Source organism: Macaca mulatta, chromosome 6, assembly GCF_049350105.2.
Source record: "Macaca mulatta isolate MMU2019108-1 chromosome 6, T2T-MMU8v2.0, whole genome shotgun sequence".
Classification (NCBI taxonomy): domain Eukaryota; kingdom Metazoa; phylum Chordata; class Mammalia; order Primates; family Cercopithecidae; genus Macaca; species Macaca mulatta.
Genome location: NC_133411.1, coordinates 37,235,020 through 37,252,545, shown reverse-complemented (window position 1 = coordinate 37,252,545; position 17,526 = coordinate 37,235,020). Strand labels below are relative to the sequence as shown.

Here is a 17,526-nt window from a genome sequence, read left to right as displayed (position 1 = left end):
TTCACAATAGCAAAAAGTAAAATTAAATACCAGTATATATAAGCAAACAATATATTACAAAGGTAGCACCTCAGATCAACAAGAGAAATAATGGATCAGTAAAAAGAAATATTGCTACTACAACTGGAGAAAATTATTTCTCCAACTCAAATAACATATTTAAATACATTCCACATAATAAGTTCTAAATATAAAAATATTATTTTGTATTTAGGATAATATTAAATATTAAAAATTATTAACTAATTTAGGGTAATTATTTAATTGAATCTTGGGATAAGGTATTTCTAAACATAAAACAAAACATAGGGAACACATCAATTTACTACATAAAATTTTAAAACTACCATATTAAAACAAAACAATTTAGAAAGTATCAGAAAACTGGGAATAAATGTTTTCAACATACATTAAACAGAGAGCTAATCTTATATAAAGAGAAAAAAAGATAAATCAAAAAGGCAATGAACATGAACAAATCTACATTGCAAAATACCAAGATAATAAAAAGGAGCAAGAAATACCAAATAAAATTAGAAATAGTTCTTCTTAGCCATCAAGTGAAAAAAAATTCTATTATAAAGTAGGTCTATTATAAAGTAGGTCTTTCATACACCACAGGTAGATATTTAATTTTATTTGCAGGCTTTCAGGAGCCTGAACCCCGGACTGATTTTTTTGCATAGTAAACTGATTTTTTCTCTTTTTTTAAAGAATTCAGAGAATTATACACTTTACTTTTGGTCCAGTAACTTCACTTTTAGAAAAACATAGATATGTATGAATATATTCAACGTGGCAACAGTTATATTAGCCCCTCCTCCAATTAGTTTAATATGTTAACCTCATCCATTCCATATACACTGCTAATCATTATGAAAACGCTTTCTGATAACATTTCATACATAAAAAAATACGAGGATAGATTGTAAACAAAATATATACAATGCATTATAATTTCAACTTGGCCAAAACACACTCAAACTCACATTTACACACAAACACATACACAGAATGAAAGAGTGAAAAGAAAAGAAAAAAAAAAAACGCTGGAAGGAAATATATCCAAAATGTTAACTGCAGTATTCAAGGGTGTTGGGATTACAGGCAACTTTTCAGAATCTGGAAGAAAGTCATGTAAGCTACTTGGCAATCAGGAAATGAATCAATGTTACTTATTTAGAACAACAGGCAAACTTCATTAACATTTGAGGGTTTTTTCATCTCACAGGTATATCCCCTCCCCTAAATTCTGGACTTGCATTTTCAACTGCCTCCTCAACATACTGTTTGGATATGCGATAGGCCTCTAAATTTATGTCTAAAATCAATTACTCAGTTTCTCCCCCAAATTTTCTCCTTCCCTAAACTCTCTCCCATCTCAGCAACCAATAATTTCACGAATCCAGTGGCTTCAGCCAAAACCCTTGAAATCATAGTGGACTATTTTTCTCACATCCCTCGTTCATTCTGTCACCAACTCTCATGATGTTGGTTTTTAAAATGTGCCCAAATCTGATCATTTCTTACCACCTTAAGTGTCACCACCCTAGTCTCTTAACTAGTCTCTCTGCTTCATACTTCCCTGCTACAGCCTTTTCTCAACATAGCACTAGCCTGAGTCTTTTAAAATGAAGTCAGTCACATCATTGCTCTGCCTGAAATACTCCAATGGTCTCCCATGTCCCATGTCACTTAGAAAAAATTCAAAGCTTTTGCCTTGGCTTAGACAGCCCTTGGCCATCTCTCTCCTCTCACTGTTCTCCCTGCTCCCTCTGACACACTGGTTCCATATCAAGGTATTTGCACTCACTGGTCCTTTGTTCTTGAATGTTCTTCTCTCACATATGCATATGGATTCCTTTTTCACTCAGTCAGGTCTGTGGGTCCAGTACAGTCTCCTCAGAGAGGCCCTGTCTTTGACCATTCCATCTAAAAGTAGTCTCCTTTCTGCCATATGCTATCTGGTTACTCTGCTTTGCTTTTCGTCCTTGCATTTTTACCTCCTTTCATAACATTTATGAAATATGTTCACTTTCTGGCTCCCCCATATAAAGTAAGCTTCGTAAGGGTGACTTTCCCTGTTCAAGGCTACGTCTCCTGAGTCTGGAACAGAGCTTCGATCATTGTAGGTGCTCAATAAGTATTTAACAAATGACTGAAAAATGAAAAAAGTACACAACAAAATTTTGAGGGACCAATCATCTAGCCAGCCAACTAGCCATCAGCAAAATCAGATGCAATCATACTTTGACACCACTGGAGAAAGAAACAAACATTAGGGGATAAAGTGGGTTAATCTCCTTCTCTGGCCCACACTTAAGATCTGTCCTCCCTGGGCAGGAAGTAGTTAGTAACAAGTAGTCACTGCCAAGGTTTCCTTTTCACTGTCCCCTTCATTTCACCACAAACAGTAGACCCAACCTGAGCTAGAAGGGATCTTAGAAACACATAATCCAACCCGTCAATTCAAAGGAGAGGTGAGCAGAAGTCAAGGTCAAATCCAAGACCAAAACGTTTCTGTGCCTCATCCATTGCTCCATGGAAAGGTAGTGATGGGGGTAGTGGGGGAAGGAATAGTAATAACAGCCAACAGTAACTGAACTCTTACCATGTGGCAAGAAATGTTCCACATGCTGTACATATCTTATTTCATTTATTCTCCTGTAATTCTAAGAGATGGGGTCTACTTATCTCCATTTTACTGCTGAGAAAACTAAGGAACAGGCAAGTTTAGCAACTTGCTCAAGTCTACCCAGTAAATGGCAGAGTGGATATTTGAACCCAGGCCATCTGGTACCAGTCTATTAGCTAAAACCAAATCCATATTATCTCATATATAATGAAATGGTGTGTGCTATTGTTAATGACATTAAAAACTTTTTTTTATCCCCATTGTATAATTAAAAAACTAACACTTCAATTTATATTCTGCCTCTCTGTCCTGAATGTGTCTAGCAAGCAGAATTTTAATACCTACTATTTCTGCCAAAACTCGGTAAACAGGCTCTCTGTTCTCTTTCTTGGAGGAACAAAGGGAACGGTTTTAAGCCAAACTTGGACAAAACCAACAGCACTTTGCCTACAGCAGTTTCTCAACCTTGTGCCCACAGCCTCAGTTCATGTCAGAAAATCTTTCGGTAAAGTAGTGAAAGATCCAGATGTGGGAAAGAAATATAAACAAGGCACTGCCTTCCCTTCACCTGCAGACAAACAGAGAAGAACCAAGACTGATGGAATTTCACACCAAGAGGATGCTCGTGGGTGGGAGTTTAAACTTCTTGGAGGAAAATTTGGCAGAAATTATCCAAAACTTGAGAATAGTACCTAATGCTGGACCCAGCAATTCCACTTTTAAGAATCCATCCTTAGAAATGCATCCAAAGATTTGTCTCTGTCACTCATAAAATTGTTTATAGTAGAGAAAAACTGGGAAGATTCTGAATGTCCATTAGAAGATCAACTGCATAAATTGTTATTGATTTAATATAAATTATTCCATATCTATTTGATGGACTATCACATAGCCACTGATGATGACATAATGTAGCCACTGAAAATGGGGTTATCTGGGGGGAAAAAAGCATATTACAAAGTATTTAATATACTATGTCCCATTTAAAAAAAACAGTGTTTGTACAGGAAAAAGCCTAGCAAGATGTTAGATTATTGATAATTTGCTTCCCTTTGCGTTTTTCTATATTTTGCATTTTTTAAAATGACTGTATAATGCTATGATCAGTTTTAAAATAGTAATTATAAATACTGGGTGGGGACAGTGGTAAGAAATGAAGACATGATTGCTGCTTTTACGGCTTGCTAAAGAAAGTATTCACCTTGTCTGAAAATGCAAGTGTTTGGAATGGCAGTAGTCCAAATTTGAGTCCTTGCACAGGTGAAAGACTCGAATCTCTGCCCACTCATGAGAGGCTAGCAATTATTTTCTATAGCTTTATACATCTTACCAGAGGACGTCTGTCCTGGAGAAGTAGTTTTATACTACTTAAATTTTAAGATATATTCTGCAGATGTTTGATTCAAATCTTTTTCAGAATAATAAAAACTATAATAAACAAAATACACTCAAATAAGCTAGTACTAACATCAAGATACGGTTGATGTGTGTTGCTGGTTTAACTAGGTTTTGCATAGCCCACAAACTGAATGTTGGCCTGCGACGGTGAAGCCATTTAAAAAACTTGCCATTTGTAATCACTTATCTTTGCAAATCAAGATTTTCTCATTAACATACAAGTAACATACAAGATTTTCTCATTAACATTCAGTAACAAAGCGTAACTGAATATTAAGGTTTTTAAAGACTGTTCCCTGCTACCCCTGACTCCTAAGGCCTGTTTTCATCTAAAAAACCTCGTTGCCCTCTTGGACTGAATAAAAAGTAAAAGTCATAAATATGAACTTATTAACAGAGTTAATAACAGAGTTTTTCAACCTTGGAACTGATGTTTGGACCAGATTATTGTGCGTAATATGCTCCATCCTATACACCGTCCAGCAGCATCCTGTCTTCTGCCCAAGAAAGACCAGCAGCATTCCTACAGCTGTGACAATAAAAAATGTCTCCAGACATTGACAAATGTCCCCATACAGACAAAATAGCCCCATTAACTAATGAAGAACCACTATTTAATACTAATGAAATGCTACATTTATGTATTTTTATGTTGGAGTTTATCTAATCATTTAGTTGATTAAAAGTTTTTCTGCTTAAAAATAAATTGTTTTCAAGTGTAAAGGTTTCTACTGTTAGATCCTGAATTCAAACCTTGGCTCTAGCTCACTAGCTGTTTACCTTCACCTAACCCTTCTGATTTAGCAGCCACCTCATCTGCAAAAGGGGACTAACACATGCACTGGATTAAATGAGAAAACTTATGTGGAGGAACGATTAGGAGAAGCTCAATGAATCTCATCTATTACGTTGTGAAGGCCTCAGTGGTTCAGGCTTGGAAGCTCTAACCTGATTTCTGGAGGTTCTTTCTGTAGCCGCTAAGATTCAGCTGGGTGATGGTCTCTGACACATGCGCAACTGCCACCTGTACATGCTTTTCAGTGAAATCAAAACACCAGGAGAGGTTCAGCTCATCCAGTCTGCACAAAAGAGGGGTAATAAAGAAAATATGAAACCATGAAACCAATTAAAACTCACGGGAATGAGTTTGCCTCAAACCGCAAACAAAGAAAATGCAAAGCCATTGATTCCTTATCATTTCATGCATAGAACACCTGCTTCTCTAACAGCAGCTACCTCTGGTCTCCTAAGTATACCCTGTTTGCCCCTGAAAGTTGCCAGGGGATCAGAAGGGCCTTGGTGAATGCTGCCTCCTCCTGGAAATGGAGAGAAGCACTCTCTTCCTGATGGCTCAAACCTTATTCCAGTACTGCAGATAGAAATGCTAGTCTTTTATGTTTGCCTTCTCAAACTACCAACCACCCAACACAGACTGAACAATCACTCAGGATGTTTTATACAATTGAAGGATTGCACAAAAGAGATGCTGACATTGCAAAAAGCCACTTCATCTTACTGTGCCTCTGCTAACTGAGCAAAAACGAGGGTTTCAGAGACAAAATACAACCATTAATCCCCACTCCCCACTTCTGGCACTGCTGACTAAATACAGGGCTATACATTTGATCTCACTGATATCATTCATATCCGGAGGCAATCTATTTTAAATGGACCATTAACAAGACACAGATGTACCATGGAGACCAAGGGATATTTTTTAAAAACACACATATGCATAGTACTGTGTATTCCAAAAAGCATGTATTCCCCTCACTTAACAACATCTGTAACTCTGTACCCTTTATGTGCTGACATTATTATGAAAGCTGTTGTTAATAGAATTGCCCAAATTTATGGTCTATATTTATAAAACACAAAATTTGATCAAAAATTGTAAGTTAGGTCTACAGATACCATAAGGGAAAAAACTTGAATGTATAGCTAAGTGTGAGTTGATTTCTTACAAATATACTGTTGACAGACACTACTATACTTCCCTTACTTTAATAGTTCCAAATAAACAAAAGAGAGATAAAAAAGTATCGCTTGCAAACTCAATTGACTTGGCTCCTGAGTTTGGACAGAAAGTTTAGAGGACAAAAGACGCTGCATTCACCAAATCAAGAGCCTGGAAAGTTACAAAAAGCTCAAAAAGTTCATCCAATTTTATACAGATGTGAGGGATAATTTTACATTTGATATAAGAGTCTATAATCAAGTCACATCTTTCATACCTGGAACAGCTGCTTAGCAAAGTCTTCAGGGCAAATTCAGAGAATCCAGAACATCCAGAAAGGTTAAGCCGCACTAAATTTGAGTTTTGTGCGAGATTACTGGAAAAAGAGAAAAACGTCAGAAGAAAAAGACCAATAAGACGCTATTCATCAACAACATGTAGATGAAAGCAGGCAAGTGTAGTTAAGTTCATAGGTCTTTGAGTCAGTGAGTTTAAAATGTATATCACTATCTCTCAGACATCAAACAGGATAATTTGCCTCAGTTTACTCACCTGTGAAATGGCATTATCAAACCTTCTTGGTAGGGTTATCAAGATTAAATGATATAATGTGGTAAAAGACTTACTATGAAGCAAATACACAAGAATATCAATCAATGTACTTTTTGAATTAAAAACACAATGGAATAAACATATATCCATTTCACCCATAATTAGAATTAGCTTGCAAACTTCTACTTATAAAATCACCAGGTTCTTTTGATTATACATCTCTCAAATTTGCCATCTTCTCTACTACATCCCCAAATGCCCTGTGTTAGTAAAACTTAGTGATTAAGAGTAAGAACTCTGGAAATATTATATCACTAGGTTCACATCTTGGTTCAGCCACCTACTAACAGTGTGACCCTGAAAAGACTTATTCAGTCTCCCCATGTCTCAGTTTCCACAGCTATAAAAAGGAAACAAGTAAGATCACACTTCATGGGGTTGCTGTCAGAATTAAATGAAAACGCATTTACAAAATTCACTATCTGGCACATAATACATGCCCCAAAACATTAGCTGCTATTATTGCTATCTGTTTTATATCAGACTTCAAAATTTCTCACTTGAATGAACACAGCAGTATCCTTAACTACTCTAGCTTCTTCTATCCTCGATGGACCCTCCATGGTGCCTGGCAAGTTCATTTCCTAAATTTCAACTCTTGACGTGTTCCTTCCACTCTCAGAACAACTCTCTCCACCATGCTTCCTTTTTTTTTTCAGATGGAGTTTTGCTCTTGTCACCGAGGCTGGAGTGCAGTGTCGTGGTCTCAGCTCATGGCAACCTCCACCTCCCGGGTTCAAGTGATTCTCCTGCTTCAGTCTCCTGAGTAGCTGGGATTATAGGCATGCACCACCATACCCAGCTAAGTTTTGTATTTTTAGTAGAGACAGGGTTTCACCACGCTGGCCAGGCTGGTCTCAAACTCCTGACCTCAAGTGATCCGCCCACCTCAGCCTCCCAAAGTGCTGGGGTTACAGGTGTGAGCCACCGCACCTGGCCCATGCTTCCCTCTTGATGGAAGAGTCCATTCTTCTTACAGCAAGGCACAGGGGCCTATTACAATCTGGTCCCTGACTCTCCTCACCTCCTGTCATTCCCCTCCCTTAGTCCTGTGCTCCAGTAACTTCCAACCACGTAGAGTTTAGAACCACATAGGAAGCTTTACCTAGACTGGTTGCTTTATCTTATTACCTGGAGATCTCTTACCTAGATATCTTCAATACTCAAGAGTCACTTCCTTCCTCTAAGAAGGCGGCTCCTCGCGTGTTGCCACATATTCACCGAAATATTTAATAAACACACTAGCATGGTAATTATCTGTCTTGCTCATAAATAGTTTACCTTCTTGCAAGAGGAAACAGACATGTCTTGCTCGATGTTTCCTCTTGCAAGAAGGTAAACTATAGCTTAACCAGCATTCACTAACAATGTGGGAAAAGTTTTGGAGCATTCATTTTCTTCCAAATAATACACATGCATTGTTCATCCTTGTATCTCTAGAAACTAGCACAGGGCCTGGCATATAGTTAGCATTCAAGCTTCTGTTGCTTCAATGAGTCCTGAAAAGTTTTGCAGAAGCAAGAGCCCTGCACTAGAAATTTTCTGTATCCACCTGGATATGGCTAGAAGGGCACCCCAGTTATATATATACAGGGAAAAAAATTCATACACATAAAAACAACTGCCTTTGTGACACTCCGGCTGCCACTCACTTGACAATGGGATCCGAAAGCCGCAGGCCTTCCAGGCTTAGATTCTGCAACTTGGAACACTGAGACAGTATGCCTTGGAGGGTGGACACTTCTATAACCGAGTTCGACAGGTCCATGTGCTGTACACGAAAAGGGCTAAACACGGAGAGAAAAAAGGGGCTCCATAGGTGGCTCTCACAGGTACATCCGATCAAATCAGACCCCTTTGTCTCCCCAAATGAGCAGTCAATCACAAACAAGACTCTAAATACATATTTCAAGCATTAACTATAGGGTCATAAAACAAATTGCTACTAGTGTATTCCCATCTTCATTCATTTTAAAATTCAAAAGAATTTTTGCCAAGTACAGATGTTGCTGCTAATATAGTCCCACTTAGAAACTAATGAGTGGGCATCACAACAATGAGCCGGACGTGGGTGACAAGGAGACTATAACAGCTCCTGGTTTCTAGCAGGGGTGAATGGGTGAGCAGCAATGGAACAGGGAAGATAGTGGAAGAGCAAGTTTTAAAGGGAGACCAGGCCAGGCGCAGTGGCTCACGCCTATAGTCCCAACACTTAGAGAGGCTGAGTTGTGAGTTGGGCAGATCACGAGGTCAGGAGTTCGAGACCAGCCTGTCCAGCATGGTGAAACCCAATCTCTACTAAAAATATGAAAAATTAGTTGAGCACGGTGATGCGCACCTGCAGTCCAAGCACTGCAGTCAAGTCAGTGCTTGAGAGGCTGAGGCAGGAGAATTGCTTGAACCCAGCAAGCGGAGGTTACAGTGGGCCAAGATCGCACCACTGCACTCTAGCCTCAGTGACAGAGCAAGACTCCATCTCAAAAAAAAAAAAGAGGGGAGACCAAATTTAATAATAGTTATGCTAATATTGAAGTACTCGTAAGAAATTCAGGTACAGAAGTTTTTAAGTAATTAGAAATTTGGGAGTTTGAAAGGGAGGGCCAAGCTATAGATGAGGAACTGAGAGTCCTGGGCATAAATGTGGGTGTATAGGACACAGCTTGTCCAAGGACAGCATTTGGATTTGAAAAAGGTGGCAGCCAGGAACCGACCCTGGATTGAACAAAGGAAATCACATGTGTGAAGGAGACTGAGAAGGAACAGCCGCAGGAGGAACAGGATAAAAAGCAGTGGGAGAGGCGATTCTGACTACAGAAAGAAGGGAAAAAGTACTGGAGTCAACAGACATGTTTTGTCTTTAGCTCTGCTGTCTTCAGCTTGTTTTTCTGTTGAGTACCTAGTTATTCTAGTCAAGTATGTGATAGCAGTAACCTTAGTATTGCAAAATTACTAGTAACAGAAAATTCTTTTTTAAAATATTCTACAAAACAAACGAAAAGAGGGAATTTTTTTCAGGTTCCAAATTTCTCCATGACAAAAATCATAAACCCCAAGCTACAAATATGAAAAGGCTCCTCACTTTTTTTATTGATAAGAAATGGGCGGTGGGGAAGTAACTGGGAACCCTTGCATCTGCCGGTGAGTGCTTTACTTGTGCCTGCCTTGTGGGACTCACAGTCCTCATCAGCTGAGGACTTGAGAAGATAAATGTGCTTCTTTCACCCTGGGAAGAGACTAACAGTAACCTTGAGTGAAATAGGAACAGTGTCATTGAAATCTATGCTAGCTTTCAGTACAAAGGCCCCATAGCAAAGTACGGAATTAACATCTCACACTGCACAGATAACCTACCATAGGCTATAAGGCTGAAGAGAGAGAAAGAGAAAGGCAAAGAAGGACAAAGAAAGAGAAAGAAAGCTTTGATCTGTTTCTACCTCGAAATTCAGAAATAGTCTTTTCCAGGGATTCTTCATCTTTACCTGAAATGTTCAGCCAATGGTTGGTCCATAAATGATCGTGGGCAGCGGAAGGCAATCACCCCTTGAGACAGCAACCGACCAGTCACATCCGGGTGCAGATTTTTACCTGTGAGGTCTAAGGTCTGCCATAGAGACTCATCAGACCTAGAAAAGAGGAGATGCTTAATTTGGCCAGTCAGGTCACACTAAATGCTGGAAGTCCTCAACAACATTACTAACAAGGAGAACACTGCTGCTAAATCCCCTTGAAGCACATTCTAAATGAACCTTTGTTTTTAAATCGACTATACAATTAGCTATGATTTTTAAGGCATTAGAGAATTTTTCTTGATCTCACCAGGGATAAGCTTCCATCTTTCTCTTTCTATATACTTCCAATTTAGATGGTTCAATGTGAACATTAGCACTGCCGTGATCTAGAACCAGAGAATCATATTCCAGCATTCAAGTTGACAATTTAAAAAATGATTGCTCAAATCAATTAATTATATTACTAGGCAAATAGATTCAAAACTTCTTAGAAGATCCTATTTGCCACTTTTGTTAAGCAATTACCATGATTACTATAGCAACATGGAACTATTACTAAAGGAAGGAAAGTTAGCATTTTATTATGAAATAAGGCTGTCATAGATATCCAATAGGAATAGTCATAGTTCAGCTGTGCCTTATAATATCTTTAAGCTTAAAATATACACATATGTATATGTATGTGTATATATGTGTGTGTATGAACTAATGAGAAATAAGGGAAAAATATAACTTAGATTATAGATGGTGTTTCTAAAACAAAAGGGACGTTCAAAAAAGGTACTGAATACCACAATAAGAGGGTTTTAATACCCATAGTTGAATTCAATTTAAAAAAATAAAATGACAAGCACATGAAGGAACATTTTAAATGCTTAGGTGTACTAGAATTTTCTAATAGTGCTTGAAATAAGTGGACCACTGGCCAGAGTTATGAAATAATTTCATCATAAAAAAATTGTCAGTGTGTGATTTGACCTCTATCAATAAAAAGGTGGACTGTAGATAAGATATCCTTAAGAGAGTGGCACACTTTTGTATCTTCTTGACCAGACAGAAATCCATTTTGGCCTCCAAGGTATTAACACGAGATCAGCACTGCTCTGGTTGTCTTGAATCTCATGCTTGATGTTTCCTCTTGCAAGAAGGCAAACCATAGCTTAACCAGCATTCAATAACAATCTGGGAAAAGTTTTGGAACAATTCGTTTTCTTTACAAATCATATACATTTTTTAGGAAGATGAACATCTCACAGAAAAAATGAATTCGGGAGCTACCTAAACCCCAAGCCAAGCATAACCAGATATGGTATGATGGTAATGACTGTGGAGTTAGCCAGACTTTAGTTTCCTGCCTTTCCACTTATCTCTCAACCTACTATTCCTGACCCTGCAGTTTCTTCATCTCTGAAGCTGAGATGACACAAACACCATCACTTAAAATCATATAGAGGATTAAACTGCAAACACTGCACTGTCACATAGCAAGTGCTTAATAAATGTCAGTTATTATTTTTATGACAACTGAGATGAAAAGTTTAACAGACTCTAGGGGAGATGTAGATCAAAGAATACTAAGCCACAGATATGCAGGATGAACACAACCCAAGATATAGTGTACAACAGGAAGACTAGAGTTGATAATACTGTATTGTAGTCAGAATTTTTGCTATAAGAGTAAATTTTAGGTGCTTTTGCCACAAAAAAAAGGGGTAACTATGTGAGATAATGAATATGTTAATGTACTTGATTATAGTAGCCATTTCACATACATATAACAAAATATGCTGTATACCTTAAATATATACAATAAAATTTTTAAATGGGATTAACAGACTCTGCAAGAAGAGGACAAATGCATAGCTGGCAGAAAAAGAAAACCAAAGTGGGGTTCCTTGAGCACGGTGAGGGTACATGAAACTTGCCTGCCACTTGCACCAGCATTCCAGGTGTGCAAACCTCTCTGCGGCTCTTCTAAGCAAACAACCCACACCTGTAAATACCAGCACACCCTTGATGGCAAGAGCCTCCTGCTATCTCACACAGGGAGTTCTAAGTATGTGGAGGGAGAAGCCAGACGGATGGCCTTTAAACACAAAGCAAAGAATGACCAGGGGGTAGGATAGGGATGAGAAGGCATGACGATAGTAAAAAGTTCCAGTTCATAAACATAGCCTTTTTCTTGCTCCAGGCCTGTATTGCCTTTCCAGCTCACCAAGTCTTTCCACATGCAACTCACCTTCCACACTTCAAAAGTGTTGCCACAAAAAAAGGCACAACCCCACCAATGGCTACTCTGTGCGGAACATGTCTGTGAGTCAGGCATTACACCGGCATCTTCACATTTCATCCTCATAACCAATGGTTTCCTCCTCATAACCATTATCCCCATTTACATATGGGCAGACTGAAGCTCAGCATTGTCAAGTAACTCGCTCAGGTCATGCAGAGCGTAAGCAGCAGAGGCTGGGTGTGCACTCGGGTCTAACACCAAGTCTGCGTTCCCTCTCCCCATTGTGCTTACTGCTCAGCCCAACAGCGTGAGGAATCGCTGTCTGCATGCACCTCTGTAACTCCCTCTGCACTTAAAGCACACCGCCTGGCCTACAGTCAGCATCCAATAAACACATGCTGCACTGAATACAGGGCAAAGAGGTTTCCAGACATTGGTAAGTTTACCCCTTCCAGGAAATTCCTCTTCCACTGTGAAATGAGGACACTTATTAATAAAAATATGAAGATACCTAGTTTGCTTTGTGCTGCTCTATTTTTCTTGGGTTTTAGTTTCATGAGACCAAAACAAATAAATAACTTTCCTCTCCTCTTCCTCCCCTACGTATGCCAAAGGGGTGAAAAATACTTACGCTAGGCGATACCACCTCTTACAAACACCAGAGACCTTTAGTAGCTCAGGGAGGCACAGACAGGAAAAGATCCCCAAGAGCAGCTCATCCGGAAGGGAGTCCCATGAAACACCTTTGGAGGGAAAACAAGTGTTTGCCATCACCATTCTTTTACCCTACCAAGTCTACTGAGTCTTTCCAATCACATAAAAAATATACAACATTTAGCTTAAATGGGGAATTTAGCACAAATGAAATTACTCATCCTCACAATTATTTTTGTCTGAAAACTTTGTTGAACAGAAAAATAATCGTGGTGATGAGTAATTTCATTCGTGCTAAATTCCCCATTCCATCGTCTATGTACCCTGAAGTGACCACCACACTCTCTCAGCAAATGAAAAAGAGAAAACCAACAACACTTTTCCTATTCTTCTTCTCTTCAGCTCTAGCCAGCCAATCAGAGGCTGGGGCATGAACAGTGGTGCAGAGCAAGTCCCACCCTCTCAAATGTCATTCAATGATGTTGTCAATTCATTGACATCAATAAGATATTGTGGTGCTTCTGGGTGCAAAGGAAGGCCTTGTTTCTCTCTGATGTGGATTCAGTGGTGACCTTATTTAAAAGGCAAATAAATCTTCTTCCCTTTCTGATATGGTTTGGCTGTGTCCCCACCCAAATCTCATCTTGAATTGTAGTTCCCATAATCTCCATGTGTTGCGGGAGGGACCCAGTGGGAGGTAATCAAATTATGGGGACGATTACCCGGTGATAACCGCCCCTGTAATTTGATGCTGTTCTGGTGATAAGTGAGTTCTCACAAGATCTTATGGTTTTATAAGGGGCTTTCCCAACCCCTTCACTCTGCACTTCCTGATGCTGCCATGTGCAGAAGGACATGTTTGCTTCCCCTTCCGCCATGCTTGTAAGTTTCCTGAGGCCTCCTCAACCAGGCTGAACTGTGAGTCAATTAAACTTCTTTCTTTTATGAATTACCCAGTCTTGGGTATGTCTTTATTAGCAGCATGAGAACAGACTATACTTTCTTTCAGGTTTACAAAAAGCAGTTTACCTAAAAGAGCAATACAAAAGGGTGCTGTCATTTCTTAATTCAACAAATATTTACTGAGCTCCTACTATGGTGCCAGGTATCATTTTAGGTGTTGGGAAGGAGTAGTAAATCAGACCCAAAACACTATCTTCATGGGACTTCATTCCAGTAATGGGGAACAGACAATCACACATCAAAAAATAATTACATTATATGATATAGTAAAATTGATCTGTGCTGTGCAGAAAAATTAAACAGGGCAAGGAAGAGAACAGAGAGTTCAGGGCAGATGTTATTAAGTTTGAACACGGTGGTCAGAGAAGGCCGTACTGAGATGATGATCACTAAGCAAAGCCTTCAACAAAGTGAGGGAGTGAGCCCTGTGAGTATCTGGGATGTGTTCTGGATGCAAGGAACAGCATGTGTGTTTTGAGGCATAGCCAGGAGGCCAGTGTAGAGCAGTAGAGTGAGCAAGGTGGGTGGGTAGAAATCAGAGAGCAGCCAGGTCATGCAGGCTTCCTATGTCATGATAAAGGCCTTTGCCTTTGACACTGAATTCGATGAAGTGCCACTAGAAGATTCTGAGCACAGGAGTGACAGGCTCTCAGGTAAGTTCAAAAAGGATCACTCTGGCTGCTGTGTCTAGAACAGGAGAAAGGTGGATGCAGGAAAAGCAGTTTTCTTTCATAGAAGCAATCTCTAAATATTCAACAAGTATGAAACTCTTACATATGAATACACAGAACAATCCCACAAGGTCAGGATAATATAACAATTGCCAAGAAGGAAATAAATGCACGATGAAGAAATCCTAAAAAATGGTCAGATGAGTTCAATGACTGCCTTCCTCGGCTTTCCACCTCTGATGGATCTTCTACAACAACTGTGGTGATATTCTCTCCTCCCACTAGCATTTAAAGGTGCCAGTCTTTACTGAGCATGTCCTTTGTACCAGGCCCTGTGTAAGGGGTTTGAGGATATGAGGGAGAAAAGCACCGAGGAGTGTGACAAACACCTGCTGCCCCGGGCAGTCTTTTTAAACCATCATGTCTTTCTCTCAGTTGGAATTCTTCAGTGGTACACTCCAGGTATTTAGGCTAAAGTCCACAATGCTTAATACAAAGTTAAAGGCTTTTAGCCAGGTCCCAACTAGTTTTTCTAGGTTCGTTATCTAGAAATGTGTTCCAGCCATTTGGAGCTACCTGTAATTCTTACAATGAGTCATTCAGTGTCGTATCTCAATGCCTCTGCACATGCTTGCTTGCCTCCAACTACTATTCATTTAAAATCAAATGGAAGCCCCAGTTCCTACAGAAAGCCTCCCATGACATCAACAAGGACAGGCCACTTATGTACCATAATTTCATTATTTACTTACTCATCTCTCTGGACTCCCAGAAGCTCTTGAGAACCCCCCCCCTTTTTTTTTTTTTTAACAATTTTTGTATTTTCAGGAACTAGCATAAAGTTGATACATTCATCCACTCCCATATTTATAAAATCTGTACTATACACTGAGGTCTATTCTAGGTTTTAAGGATACAATGACAAATAAGGCACAATCCTGACCCTTATTCTGCTCAGAGGTTGAGAGATACAGAGAAACAAACAGGAAACTTCAGTAAACTATCCTGATGGGATACAGTAGGATTCGGGCTGCTGTGCAGCTTATGGGAACGGCACAGGGGTTAAGGAAGCCTTTCTGGAGGAAGTGGCCTCTCTTCAAGAATGAGTAGGAGATACACAGTTGTTCAATGAATGCCTGTTCCCCTCACCCCTCGTCCTTCAGGGGACAAAATTAAAGGACTGACTGAGGCCCTGAAAGCTAGGGGTAGAAAGCTAAAGGCAGATCACCCCTGCTGATCCGGGGAGGCAGCTGGAGGTTGGGAGGAGGCTCCTCCACATGGCAGCTGTTTCATCACGGCCACAAAGTTCCTCCAAAGTCAACATGGGCAGGGGACAAAGGTTCTCAAACCAGGCTCTTGCCCTGCTCCCCAAATTGAAAACAAAGTTGAATGACAGGTTTTCTCAAGTTTTTCTCCTATTAATCCAACTCCCTCAGACCTCTGCTGCCTTTTACATATCTAGATCAGAATCTAGTAATTGACTGGGCATAACTATATTTGGCTAAGTGTAGTCATAAACTCACATATTAACTATGTACTATATACATATATGTACTATATAACTATATACATGGAGGTCTGTTCTAGGTTTGGGGATGCAACGATAAGTAAGGTACAATCCTGACCCTTATTCTACTCTGAGTTTGAGAGATGCAAACAATTCAACAGGAAATTTCAATCAACTATCCTGATGGGCTACAGCAGGATTCAGGGTGCTGTGCAGCACATGGGAATGCCGCAGGGGTTAGGGAAGCCTTCCTGGAGGAAATGGCCTCTATGGAAGAGTGAGCTTAACTATACTTCAATAACATACTTAGCTATTTTGAATCTAATACATTGAGATTTTACTATAATCTGTAAAAATCATACTGACACCATGTGCTTGGCCCCCTCAACACATCTGAGGACTACTGGACTGAGAAAGCAGCAGTTTTGATCGGAATCCTGGCTGTGGTACCCCAAGTCTGTGAACTTGGGCAGGTTACTTAATCTTTCTGGCCTCAGTTTCTTTACCTGCAGGAAAGGAAATTGACAGATTTATCTCGCAAAATTGTTCAGTGAAGAGTAAGTGAGGTACAAGAAAAGATTAAATAATGCAGCAGGGATTAAAATTTTCTTTTCTATATTCCTCTCCTTTCCCAATTAAGTCTGCATGTTTTCTTCATGCAATGACCTTTTCAACGCTGCTCTGAATTTTCACCCATGGGCAGACATTGGACAAGGTCTGCATGGTATGACTTACCAAAACCCCACATCTGCCCTCTATTTAAGTTTGGGTCCCCCAGAAGCAGATTCTGAAGCTCTGACTTCAAGTAGTTTATTTGGGAAGTGATGCCAGGAAGCACTAGAAAGAGTGGAGAAGACAGAGGTGGAAGGGAAGAAAGCCAACCTGGAGTAGGCTAATAAGCAGATTACCCCTATGGGCAACTGGGGTTCAAATCTTCTGGGGACTCCAGTAAACCATCTAGAAACTATCCCAGAGCTGTCTCATCCAAGGGCACGAGTGCTGGGGTATTAATCCATCAATTGCTGTTGGTCACTATTTGGGGACTCCCCAGTATTCCTGCCCAGAGAAAGCCCTCAGGCATGGAAGCTCCTCTACATGTAAGCAAGAGCTTTGGCATCTAAGGGAATGGTGGGCTTCAAGGAGCTATAGATAGGGCACCAACAGAAATTATGGCTGGAGAAAGGAAATTAGAAAATCTTGCTATGAGGTACAGGGCAGAAGAAATAAATTAACTTCGTGCTTTCTATTAGGAAGACATAAGAAATCAGGACCAATTAAAAAAGCAATAGCAGCTAGGTAATTAAAGTGCTAAAGGAAAATCTGGCATAGTGATCAATGCAGAGGTCAGTAGACCTAACCCATGAAGAACTGCATGTGAGACTCCAAA

General features: G+C 39.7%; 1 protein-coding gene across 1 annotated transcript in view; it reads right to left on the bottom strand.

Annotated features, from left to right (window-relative positions):
- Window positions 1-17,526, bottom strand: part of SKP2 (S-phase kinase associated protein 2) — a 31,842-nt gene that overhangs the window by 7,020 nt on the left and 7,296 nt on the right. Inside the window, exons 3-7 of the mRNA XM_015139866.3 lie at window positions 12,976-13,087; window positions 10,082-10,225; window positions 8,255-8,389; window positions 6,268-6,366; window positions 4,982-5,112 (exon numbers count right to left, since the gene is read on the bottom strand). Of these exons, the coding sequence (XP_014995352.1) occupies window positions 4,982-5,112; window positions 6,268-6,366; window positions 8,255-8,389; window positions 10,082-10,225; window positions 12,976-13,087 (621 nt within the window). The remainder of the gene's footprint in view (window positions 1-4,981; window positions 5,113-6,267; window positions 6,367-8,254; window positions 8,390-10,081; window positions 10,226-12,975; window positions 13,088-17,526) is intronic.